This window comes from Falco rusticolus, chromosome 12 (assembly GCF_015220075.1).
Source record: "Falco rusticolus isolate bFalRus1 chromosome 12, bFalRus1.pri, whole genome shotgun sequence".
In the NCBI taxonomy this organism is placed as follows: Eukaryota; Metazoa; Chordata; class Aves; order Falconiformes; family Falconidae; genus Falco; species Falco rusticolus.
In genome coordinates this window covers 23,869,515-23,882,543 of record NC_051198.1, presented here as the reverse complement: position 1 = coordinate 23,882,543, position 13,029 = coordinate 23,869,515, and the positions used below count along the sequence as shown (strand labels likewise).

Below are 13,029 nucleotides of genomic sequence, written 5' to 3'. Positions count from 1 at the left end.
AAGCAATTATTCCAGGTTTATTTTGTTTTGATTAGCGTGGGTATCAAGACAGGCTAAAGCGCTCTAGGTTTATTTGCCCTCTGTAGACACGATTCACCAAGCATCCATATCTGCAAAATGAAAATAACACTGTAAATTAGTAACAACAAAACAGTTTCAGAATCTGAGAGCTGCCAAGCTCTCATGTGAAATAAGCCTTATGCAAGCTAAATATTGCTAGAAATCAAGTAGTTTCAGTTTTGCAAATAAATCACTTTCTGAAATAAATTGGATTAAGTTCATTGGGTAAACAATTTGTTAAATTCAAAGAATTCAAAAGTTGTGGATGAGTTGAACTTAGTTTCTATAATTAGCTTCACTAGTAGGAAGCTGACTGTAGCCATGATGCCTCCAGTTTTCATTTTTATGTGCCTGTATTTTTTTTTTTAAATGAGAGTATTGAATTTTGTTAAATGTAAGGCTGAAAGGCACTCCCCTATCATTAAATTTTTTCTAATTTTATGTAAACATGAAGATTATTAATGCAAAAAAGTACTTTGTAAAAGCTCAGCATCTTGTGACTTTGTGGAGCTGGGAGAATGCCATAAAGTATTTCTCTGAATGTTAGCTCAAATTTAAAATGAATTGGCAGGGAAGGGAATGTTTGCAGAAAACTGTACCCTGGGGTGCTGGCTGAGTGTGTATCCCTAGCCAAGGGTTCCCTTGATGTAAGGGAATTACCCACTGGGTGTAAAGCAGATGTAGCCAGGTCCTTTACTGTTCCCTTCAGCCCTTGTAGAAAGAAACATGCTGGGGTTAGGGAGGCATTTTGGAGGGGTGTTAGAGGCCTGGCTGAAATGTGCTGCGTTTGGTTATCCTGAGTATGGTATGTAGCCCCTCGAGGCCTGTTTGAACTGAGATGTACGAGAAGAGCTCTGACAGCTCTAACATGTGCCCGTGGCCTGAAGTGGTGATATAGCTGTAACCAGCCTCCTACCTTGTGAACCAGACCCACCCTTCTCCTTTTCCTCTCTTCCCTCTCCCCTCCAGACCACTGTACTGTATTTTCTTCTTTGATTTAACCACTGTAGAAGTGTTATACTCTGTGCATCTGAGTGATGATCTTATTAATGGGATTGCTAATGGATGGACAGAAAAGAGGTAACTACTTTCAGTAGGCATTGGAAATAAAGACATACAGCAAATAAGTTGAAGTAATGTTAATGGTTAATCAGTGATAGATGCAGCATGTAGAGAAATCAAAGTGGTTGCATAATGAAGCATGTGTTTGCCCCTTTACATTGATTCTATAGGTGCATCACAGCAGAATTAGTTTCTTCTTGAATGGCTGGGAAGATGATAACACACCTTTTGATTCAAGGATTCTTGTGGGAACAATTGCTGATACTGATGGTACACTGCAAATCGGACAAAGCTTCACAGGTAAATTTTGTAGTATTTTAGTAGAACACAGTGAAATATTCAAAATAAGATGTGCATGATGCGGTTGAAAATCACATGTGAATCATTTCAAGTTATCTATATATTGAGATGCATTATCTTCCTGCAGGAAAAAATTCCTATTGTACAATTAGCTTTCTCGAAAGACTGGCGGAAAGATAGATGTTTGGCAGATGACCCTGTAGGATCATAACTTATTCTGTGTGCTACTGCATATAAGAAGGCTTTCCTACATTCCAAAAGATGTAGGCATGTAAAGTGACACATTCCATTAATTTACAATCATAGTTTTTCTGAATAAATAGATGAAACTATTTCAGAATGGGATTAGGCATGGCCACTAGACTACACTCCTCTACAGAGTCAGCAATAGAGCTGAAGATTTCTGGCTGTTCAAGTTCTTCAGTTCTATTAATACTCATGTAAACCACTAGCAGAATGAGAATCCCTCAGCTTCTAGTAATGCCTGATAGTGTTACTCTTCATCTGCATCTAGAATTTTCGATGTACTCGAAAATTGTGATGTAATCATTGCAGAACAGCTGGGGGATGTTTTGTTGCTCTCCACAGTTTCTTGGCTCTGCATATGTAAGAACACTGACTACTCTTCAGGAACATGCACAACTTGAAGCTAACTCCTAAATATAACTACATGTCACTTAACTTTATTGTCCTCTTGGGCAAGAAAGTCGTTCTGTGCCCTATTTCTTAAAGCTTGTATTTGGAAATGTGTTTTGTTGTGATCATCTTGATTCTGAATACTGGATAACTAATAAACATATAAAGGAAAGGGCTATTTTAAAAATGCTTTTTATCTTTATTGTATAAATTGATAGGTACAGTTGTACCTACTGTATCTCTTCTCTAATTAGAGGTGGCACATAGACTGGCTCATTACTTCTGTCTAATGAGCCGATCTTTGTGCCACCTCTCTAATCAGAAAAAGAGATAGGTACAAAATGTTCTTATAAAGTTATTATAAATCATTCTTTTTTATCAAAAAAATTAAGTCACTGCCCTCTATAGTTTTGTCCAGATCCAAGATGGTTTCATTCAGGAGGGGTAATTGTGCAAGAGAGATTTCAGAGTGCTGAATTAAAGGTGCTGTCATGCAGTGCAAAGCTGCCTTTACTCAATAAATTACTTATTTATAGCATATTTTCTTAGGTTTAGAGCAATTTGTCGGAAGAATGCAGGATTTTCGATATTACCCAGTGGCACTTACAAACAGGTAAAGAACCTTTATTTTTGTACAAAAATGTGTAGTAAGAAAGTATAGGTAACAATATGCTTATTTCCCAAAGTATGATGCTTTTCAGATGTCTCCTTTAGATGATTGCTTATGATAATATAGTTTACCGAACCTCATTTCAGAGATGACTTTTAATCTAAAAAATCCCGAGTTAAAATAAATTCAACAACTTAGTGTGTTTTGCTTTTGAACTGTTGCTTAAATTCAGGTGGTAAATGCACACTTTCCTTGTTACTGTTTGTTACAACCTGACTTGGTGTCCTTGCACAGAGTAGATCCAGTTGCTAGATTTCAGTGCTTATAAACTGTCTAGGTGTTATCAATTCATCATAATTCTGACATAATAGTGTGTGCTGATAAGCTTAGTTCTGCTGGATGAGACTTGCAAAGCTTTCCCAGATCTCTGTGTAAACTGTAGAGTGAGGAAGGGAGCACAGTGGGCCAGTCCTGTGCAGACTACTCAAATACCAGTGGTCAAAATGAAGAGGACAGGCATTCCAACTGGTCACCGTGCCGGCTTTGTGGCTGCAAGCTCGGCTCTGGTGTTTAGCAGTTCCTTTCTTGTTGCAGCTTCCCCAAGGTATCAGATGTCCATGTCAGGTATTCTTGATGCTCCCCCCATCCCACGCACACACCCCTACCCTGTTCATTGCTTTCTATATTAGATTGTCACCATGAGCTGCCAATGACTTCGCTAGCTCAGCCCACATAGCCCTGGGCAATTGCTTTGACTTCCTCCATTCCTGAAGCCAAATTACAGTTGCCACTGCAATTTCTGTTGCCCTCCAGCCTCCCTTCCTAGCGCATTACACAGAAATGTTACCGTTGTTATCCAGCTCATGCTGGATTAATCTAGTCAATTCAAGCTGGCCAGAAGTAGTCAGGTCCTATTTGTCTGCACGGTGCTTCTGGGCAGGCTACACGCAATGACACTCGTGACTGCAGACCTTAAGGCTACTTAATGATAGTCTTTCAATAAGATGTAGAGCAGTTTCCTAGGAGCTCAGTTGTCTGCAGGACATTATGCTGAACTGAGCTCCTGTGAATTCGAAGTATTAATCTGAACCTGAATTCCAAGTTACATGAAAATCGTGTTGGTTGTATTCTTTCAGAGCAATGCTTGTCAAATCCTTTGAACCGCAGTTTAAGCCAGTGAAATGAATAAAGTTTAAAAATTGAAAAATGTGGTATTTTACAAAATGTTGTAACTTAATGATGTCTTTCGAGATGTAGTTTTATATCCACAAATAACTTGGTCCAAAATGTTTGTCTGGGATAAACTGCAAAGGGAAGTCTTGCCTGCATATCAGCTAATTTAATTCTATGGCTGTATAAAAGGTCTTGTAACTTCGAATTCTGTGGAATTTTTTTGTGGCATCTAGCAAGTATTTGCTTAATAAGTATACAAAAATTTTCTTCATGATAAAGTAGAAAAATGGGAAAAGTAAGGTTGTTTTTGGTTTTTTTTTTAATTTAAAAATTCAGTGTCTTCTAGGCTCACAAAATCCTTCTTTTACACCAGGGATGAGCAGATAAAGGTTTATGGAACCTGCCCATGTCATTCATATATCTATCTGCTTGTCTGCCTACCTATCTATGTTATCTATTTCAGTTGCTGATGTCAGAGGGAATTAAAGTGACTCTGGCTTTGACATGAGCTGTAAGAAACAACTAGAGTGATCACAGACTGGGGCAGCTAAAAACCTGGGAATTTGTGTTAGTTAAAAATGAAAGTATTTCTATCTAGTTTTTTTTTAAAGTACAGTGTCATATTGCTTAAGCTGGTCGTCTTGGAGGATTGAATGTAAACTTTCAACTCATCTGTATTTACAGGCAATATACCAATGCTGTGGTATGCCTGAGAACAGTGTCCGGATCACTGACTGGAGTCAGATGTTATGCAGTTTTATTACATTACGAGTTTTTCTCCTTTCATCTAGGGCTGGTCTCATCCTATTCAGCTTTAGGCATCCCAACAAAGAGCTCATTTCCCTTGGCTTCATACATGTCTGTGGAGCAATGAAAGCAACTCCAGAGTGCTTCTTCACAGACATCTTCTGAAGGTGCCTGCTGCTTAATTACCTAGGGACCCTGGGTGGCCTGATTCTTAGCTGATGGCCCCATTTATGTGAGATGCAACCAGGCCTTTTAGGGCTTCTGCTGTAATCTAAGATGACTTTTGTTTAATCTGTGAGCCTGGAGGCATGAAGTGGCACTTGTCCTTTTTTTATTATGTATGTAATTATTTTTTTATATGCTTTGACAGAGACATTTTGGAAGTATTCTCTGGAAACTTCCCTCACCTGCATACCCAATCCGAGTGCCGCTGTCCTGGAAGTCATCCCCGGGTACACCCATTGATACAGAGGTATTGCATCCCTAATGGTGCAGATGATACCACTAATGACAGAGTGCTGAGGCTGGATGCAGAAGCCCATCCTCTGTATTACATCAATGATGATGACATTGGGACCACCTGGATTTCATCTGTGTTTGCTAACACTGCAGGTCTGGATCATGGTGTTTCAATCACAATAGATTTACAAAATGGACAGTATCAGGTAATGAGATGACATTTGCTATTTATTAATTCAAAACTATGAACAGATTTTTGTAGACGTTTCATTACAATTTTGAGGAGATTCAAACCTTATGCTTTAAGATGTTATCCTTAGAAGATCAGGAACAAAACTTCCTTTATTAGCATGAAACAATGCAAAAGGCAACAGAATGCTTTATGGTTCTTGTCATTCTCTTTTGATGTGCCTTGGCTGTTGTAACAGGCAGTAATCTAAAACAGATATGCCAGAGTGGGTATCCTGTGTGAAGACAACAATATTTAGAAATTTAAAAATTAGATTTCTAAATAAAATTAGAAAATTTAGAAGTCGTGGACTTGACTTTGTGGTGTATTTTCAAATGGTCTTCAAGAAAAAGTGGAGTTCTGATGCCACAGTTCAGTTGTTCTGTAATAACGTCTGAGAGATTGAAGAGCTTGTTTAACAAAAAAGGTTGTATTTGGTTTTAATTAGGAATATGTGGAATGAAATACTGATTCTTTTTCTGTCTGTGAGTGGTAAAGCAAACTATATTGTCACATTGAAAAAAGTTTATATTCTCATTGTTTTACAACTTAGTCATTAATATCGCTTTATGAAAATTTGTTACCTTCTTGTAGGTATTCTATATTATACTGCAGTTCTTTAGCCCACATCCTGAAGCAATAAGAATTGAAAGGAAAAAAAGAGATGATCTAAACTGGGAGGACTGGCAGTATTTTGCTAAAAATTGCAGTATTTTTGGAATGGATAACAATGGATCTCTGGAAAAACCGGACTCTGTCAACTGTCTCCAACTTCATAGGTATGAGTGGGTATTATCTGCATAATACAGATGCTTTGAAGAGGTAACATTCTGACAGAATTCATTTCTATGTCCCAATGAGATAGAATCTTTTAATTTGGTACACCCATTTATTATGGGCTACTGAGTATATAAAAGATCCCAAATCTGACCTTTCGACTGAAGATTGCCTAAAGGCCATCTGTCACTTTTATCAAATTTCAGACATTGACAAATGTGACACAATTGATTCCTCTGTTATTTTTGAGCTAGACTTTTGAAATTTTATTATGTGCTTGTGTTTTGGGGGGCTATTGTCAGCTGAATTAGAGAACATTGAGATGAAGATTGGAGTGAAGGTACTGATATAACAGATTGTTTTAAGCTATCTAGTTAATATGAAAGTACACCTTCTGATGTCCAAGGGCAAAACTTGTTCTGAAGCCTGGAAGAGAGGCCAAAGCTTAAGTACGAAAGCCAGTCATTCAGCCTTACTCCTAATTGTGCAAAACATGTAAGAAATGGGTTCTAATTTTTCTAAGCAAGAACAGAGATAAAACTGGAGGTGGGGGGCAAGAAGGTTCATTACCATTTAGAAACATGTTTCAAGCCTTTTTACTAGATAATTAGCATGTGCAAATTTAAAAGTATATAACATATACAATATACATTTCATAAATATAGCATATAACATACGTAATATATAGTTAATAAATATAATTTCACACACACGTGCACGTTTGTACATATAGATTTTTTTAAAAACTGTACCACTACATATATTCAAATGCACTATCTCTTGCCTGATTTCAGATGCCAGTCAGTATTAGGATTGTTTAGTACTTGGCTGGAAACCAGTGAGAAAATATAGTACCAGGTGCTGTAGGCATTTTGCTTTTTTTGTTGTTTCACTTTTGCTACCTTCCTAAGACTTTTCAAGTGTCAGCATCTTTGTTCTCCAGGAGTTCAGTATTCTAAGGAGAGGAGCATAAGGTCATCTGAGTTACACCAGTTTTCAGCAAAAGTCTTTGAGCTTTATTGCTGATCCTTGGAGCAGAGAGTAAAGGAGAAGGGAAATCTCTTAAGCAAGCCAAACATTTTTGGATAAAAAACCCAAATGAGGTATAATGCCCTTTTCAGCTGAGAAATAGGTATTTGTATATTTTCTAAAATGAACTGAGGCGTTCAGTGTTTTCCATAAATGTTTTTTATGTAGCACTGTTTCTCCCCTTCGCTTATGATGTAAATGATGATAGGAAGTGATATGAATGAACGATTTTGGGTACAGCTGATCGTACAGAAAGCTTTATTTAAAATATAAGACATATAACCTGTAATGGTGAGTATTCCGTGTACTCAAAGGGAAGTTACTCTCAGAACAATGTTCCAAACTTGTGTGAGCAGCGTAGCAGAGGTCCCTGCTGAGACCTTTATAGGAGGGGAAGGTAATTTTATTCTAAAACAAAACTGGTTTCTCTCTCTGTCATACCCAGATACTTGTAAGTGCCAAGACAGGTCCAGATTGTCGGCCCAGGATTTAGACACTAGTGTGCTTGTATCCTGGTGGTCTGGCCAGGACTCCTTGGGTTGATGTGGGAGGAAAGTGACCTTGGCTTTGAAATCCTTACCATGGCTTGAGGGTTCTTGGCTTGGTGACCACATGCTGGTACTGAATGGACTCTTTTGTGTCCTTTAGGAGATGAAAGTGATTAGGGTTTTTGTTTTGCCATCCAGTGCCACCCTCTGTAAGTTAGGAGTTTCTCCCTGTCTTTTATAGAGGCTTGATTCTTTGCTTAGTCTGAATTTTGACTAACCCCTACTTTAGGATCTCCTTTGTTTTCCTCATTTCCTGAGAAGCTGTGTGTAGATACCCTAAGATCTTGATGACCTGCTTATCTAGGTACCATCAGCCTTACGGTCTTTCTGCTTCCTTCTGGGGCTTCTGTACCAAGATGGTGTCATCCATCTGCTATTCATACCCGTCTTAACATTTCCATTACAGCTGTATATGACTTTCTGCAGAGGGGAACAGAGGACGGTATCGCCCAGAGAAACCTACAGATAGATTCCACTGGGATTTTTGTGAAGCACTGACCTGGATAGGGGCACAGTAAATTCAGAGATTCTTCATGAAGACAGAGGAGTATGAGTCAGCAGACCTAGTCTAACTACAAATCTCATCTTTCAAAAGCTCAGAGATATTTTGAAGTGATGAGAATTACATTTTTTGAATGTGTATGTCAAGTGCCAGGTGATACTGTGGGATAGCTATTTTTAAGGAGCCCATGTAGATGTGCAAATAAGCAGGCATTCTTGCCTCTTCTGGAGGCAGGTGCTACTCATAGCTAACTTCTGCCGTGTAAATATAGCAACATGAGAGATGATTCATACCAAACGGTGTGAACATGCATTTTATATATACTTGTTTGCTCAGCTTTTGCTTGAATTCTTAGGAGTGTCCTTCCCCATGGGCTTAAATATACAGTTTACTTTGTCCTACTGCATTCCATTAAATTCTCCTGCACCTGATTCGCTGTAAGGTGACGCATGTTTCTGACTGTGCTCACTCCTTGAATGAGATCATACAGTCCAGTGGCCCTAAAATTCAAAATATATTTCTGTATGGCTTTTTGTGTGTTTAGCAGGTATGTAATTAACAATATGGGCAAGTTAATTATTGTATTAGTTATCTGAATGGTTTCCTTATGTCGTTTAAGCATAGTTCATGTTTCTCAAAGTCATTGTGTTAAACTTTTGGAAAACTTAGTGCAGGTGACGCTGTAGCAGTCACACTTTATTCGTATGTTGAAGTTGCCCTCTAGACACTTCTAATTGGAAACTTAGGGTATGGAGAAGAGCTTGGCAGTTTGGGGAAAACCCGATATATAGAGGGCATTTCTTTCCCCCTGTTTGAATTCTGGTGACTCAGAATCCACTGACAAGAATTTTCCCCAGAAACCACCAAAAAGTGATGTACAGTTAAGTGGAGACTCTCTCTGACAAAAAAGACATTAGGAGATAGAATCTGTAAAATATGTGATATTTTGATTTTTGTTTGTCTGTCTTTATTTAAACAGCTTTACACCGTATTCCCGTGGTAATCTGACTTTTAGCGTTCTTACCCCGGAACCAAATCACCGACCTGGCTACAACGATTTTTACAATACACCATCTCTCCAAGAATTTGTAAAAGCTACACAAGTGAGGATTCATCTCCGTGGCCAGTATCATACTAATGAGTCTTGGGTAAATTTTAGGCATAGATACTATGGAGTTAATGAAGTTACAGTCAGTGGAAGGTAGGTATTATGGAACTCTTTCCCCACCTATCACTGCCTCCGACTATTACAGCTGTGCAAAGTATATAATGACCTGCCTAAAATTTAATGAAGTTGTTCTGCTTTTACATTTATGAATGAGAAGGGAATTTGGTCTGAAGCAGTGCATCAAGTTTGAAATGATTGGTGTACTGTTTTTTTTAAACATTTGCTCACATGTTATTTTAAAATTAATTAGACTTATTACACAAATCTGTCAAAAGCAGTCCTTTCCTTGGAATTACCAATGCCTCTAAGCAAAGGCTTATGATTGAAACCACGGCTTGTGCTTTACTTCAGTAACTCTTCCAAGTTTCATTATAGATTCCCAGACATGGCAATTTTAACAGTCTTAATGCAGAGCTCATTCTTTGTTTTAGCTGTAGTTTTCTTTTTAAAACTGTCAGTAAAAGTGTTAGTGTTACATTATCTGTGACTGACAGCTGTATTGTATGTAAGTGTGCTGCCTTGTGAAAAGACTAATTATGCCCTGTAAATAATATGCAGATTTGGCAATGAAATAGTTTCCAAGAAGCATATGGGGCAGGTTTTTGTTAATAAGTGTTATTCCTGAAATTATTCTGGTAGTTCTCATCTTGAGAGAAAGCACCCTGTTAGATGTCACATTTACCTCAGCATTTTCTTCACTACCAATATGTTTTGATTATTGATTTAGATGTGCTATGGTAATGCTTTTACTAAAATAGCTACAGTCTTGATGACTGTGCAACAGTAAAATAACTTCAGCTGGTTTGCAAAGATATGACATAACTCCAGAAGAGTAGCCCTTCAAGTAGAGTGGGTTGGTTATTGCCTACTATCTAGTACTCTATAAAGATTTTATTTTAGTAAGAAATGGACATTTCAACTGAGATCTAAATGGGTTAAACTAGAAAATCTAAATGGGTTAAACTGGAAAATTATGCTTGATACAGTTAAGATTTCTTGAAAAACTATACCTGCACTGTAAGACTTAATATTGATGAATAATTGTCACGTCTTTAATCAAATTTTATGTATTAATGTTATATACTGAAATATAGTTTTCATTACATATTTTATAAGGTAACGATAGCTCTACTAGACACGGGTTTTTGTTTTCTTGGAAAAGCAATTGTTTATATTTAAAAATATGTTGAATGAAGTAGTCTTTTGTAGGTTACTGTACTTAAGAACATTCTCTTTGGGGTGTTTATTTGTTCTTAATAAACAACTGAACTATGTCATACACAACATTGCCTTTGTGACCACGTTATATATTGTTGAACAGATGTTTCCATGTTTTAATATTTTTTCCACTACCTATTGTTTTTTCAGGTGTAATTGCCATGGCCACGCTGATAACTGCGACACAGCTATGGAACCATATAGGTGTCTGTGCGTCACGGAAAGCTATACAGAAGGAAATAATGTTAGTCTCTTCTTTGTCTATCAAAGTCACCTATGAACAGCCTCAAAAATGGGATTTTAGTCCTGGAAAAGAGTGTGTGCATGTGTGTTAGTCTTTTCCTAGCTTTTATAGGCAAACTTCCCATAGCAGGGTTTGTATTAAATGAAACAAAACCCCCTCACCCCCACCTGGCCAAAAGCCATTCCATCGCAGACCATTAGGAGTGCTCTGTTCGAGGGTTTGATTTGTTTAGAGGATTATGCCACTTACAAACGTTAGATGCAAACCTGAATTTAGACTGTCAGCATCTAATAAAGATTATGGCTCTACCTGCTGTAACAACTGGCAAATGATTTGTAGAGTGAAAAGGTAATGAGCACCTGATATTCACAGCAGATTTACTCCAGGGCTTTTTTTTCAGTCTGGTCCTATGGACTCCAGACCCATTCAGTAGATGGAGTGCAGTAGGCAAAGTCCTGGAATTCAGCTTCCCATTTAGTTTCATTTGAAAGGGAACAGTTCAAGTGGTCCAAGACAGCTCCATGATGCAAACTAAAGCACAGTAAATGCAGAAAATTTGGAGATTTGCTTCAGAGCTGCATGCCTAAATCAAGGTAAAACACCAACATGGATTTACTATCTGATACTTGGAACATTTGTAGGTACTTGGGACATCGTATATTGCAGTCTCTGACTTCAGTGAAGAATGATACCTTTTAATGCAGTTGTTTTACAAAATATGTCTAAGATAGGAAGAATTAAAACAATTTGGAATTGGCTTTAAATGTCTTTTCACAGTTAAGAAAATACTTAGACATGCCCATACATTTGTATTTGGAAGTTATTTTCTTGGGGGTCTTATTATTTTGGTCTAACCCAGTGATTTGGGTAGTGACTTTTTAAAACATTGAAAATTGACCTTTGAATTTACTTTTTTAAGGACAGCCTGTAAATGTCAATTTCCTGTACTTTTTACAGTCAGTCATATATGACATTTGGTTATCTTTAAAATAAGCTGTAGTAGCAACATTATTTTTCTAATAAAAGAACAAACTTAGTATTACTTTTTGCTCTTTGGTGTTTTCAGATAGTTGATGTTAAGGTTAAATTTCTTGGAATTAAAAGGCCATGTGAATGAAACTAGATACAGTCTAGAGAAGACATTCTTATCATTGCTATGCTCTGCTCTTAATAACAGCATTTCTCAATAAAGGGATTTTGTGTAGTTGAAACCTAGCAGATTGCAAAATTATAATTTTCCTACTAGTTTTATAATTCTTGGCCATAGGACAACCAAAATGGGGTGGTTTACTGTAAGTCATGGCCTTCTAGAGAAATAGGTAGGGGAGAGCTTAGACTAATGGTGTCAGTTTGCACTTATTTCCTCCAACCTCTGGTTTTCTTGGAAGCTGTTCACATACAATTTAGCAAAAGGAGAATCGTGATACATGAATTCAGAAAGCTTGTTCAAAGAAAAGATTCTGTCCCTAGATTGATTATTTATATATATATATATAAATATATATATAAATAAAGATGCAGTTGAGGTTAAGGAAGAATGAGCTACATCGAAAGAATGAATCCCGCAGTATCCCACTATCCACCCTGAGTGTTAGATTTCTGTCACGGCAACAGGTTGCATTCCTTGCTGCATTTATACCTTTTGGAAATAAGCTTTCTAAAAATTAAGAATGGGTTATGGAATAGCGAGAGCAGTAGCAAAGGAGAGACTTACCTCGCATCAAAAAACCTCCAAGCAGTCTGTGCTTGCTAGAACAGAGCAAGAGGTGTTAACCTGAGAGCATTTGATGCTTATGATCATGTGAAAGATCTTTATAAAATTTCATAGGGGATCTAAGTTTGTTTGGTTTTTTGTTGTGTATGGGTTTTTTTTGTTGTTTGTTTGTTTGTTTTTTTAAGCAGAAGTGTAGGATCTACAGTCTAAATGACATTTGAATAGAATTTTGAAGTTTTTAGATGGGTTAAATTAGAAAAAAAAATTCAAACTGACAGTGTCCCTTTAATTAGAACACACATTGTGAAATGTTACTTTGGTAGGGATTAATTATAAATATTTAATAAGATCTGGAAATTCACCAAGCACTCTTGCAAGTCTTATGCTACCTTGTGAAAACAAACCAAATACATTTTAATGATGTATCTGCCTTACCAGATATTTTCCGTCAATGTTAATAGGTTGTTCCAGAGTATGTCACATTTTTGTTTACACATTGTAACTGTAATGGAAATGCTTGAATTAACCATATCCATTCAGAGTACAATAAGAA

The 13,029-nt window shown here is 37.1% G+C and overlaps 1 protein-coding gene across 1 annotated transcript in view; it reads left to right on the top strand.

Annotated features, from left to right (window-relative positions):
• USH2A (usherin) overlaps positions 1-13,029 on the top strand; it is a 390,912-nt gene that overhangs the window by 33,704 nt on the left and 344,179 nt on the right. The window contains exons 3-8 of the mRNA XM_037405643.1: positions 1,293-1,422; positions 2,608-2,671; positions 4,959-5,253; positions 5,871-6,055; positions 9,112-9,333; positions 10,669-10,762. Coding sequence (XP_037261540.1) covers positions 1,293-1,422; positions 2,608-2,671; positions 4,959-5,253; positions 5,871-6,055; positions 9,112-9,333; positions 10,669-10,762 — 990 coding nt within the window. The remainder of the gene's footprint in view (positions 1-1,292; positions 1,423-2,607; positions 2,672-4,958; positions 5,254-5,870; positions 6,056-9,111; positions 9,334-10,668; positions 10,763-13,029) is intronic.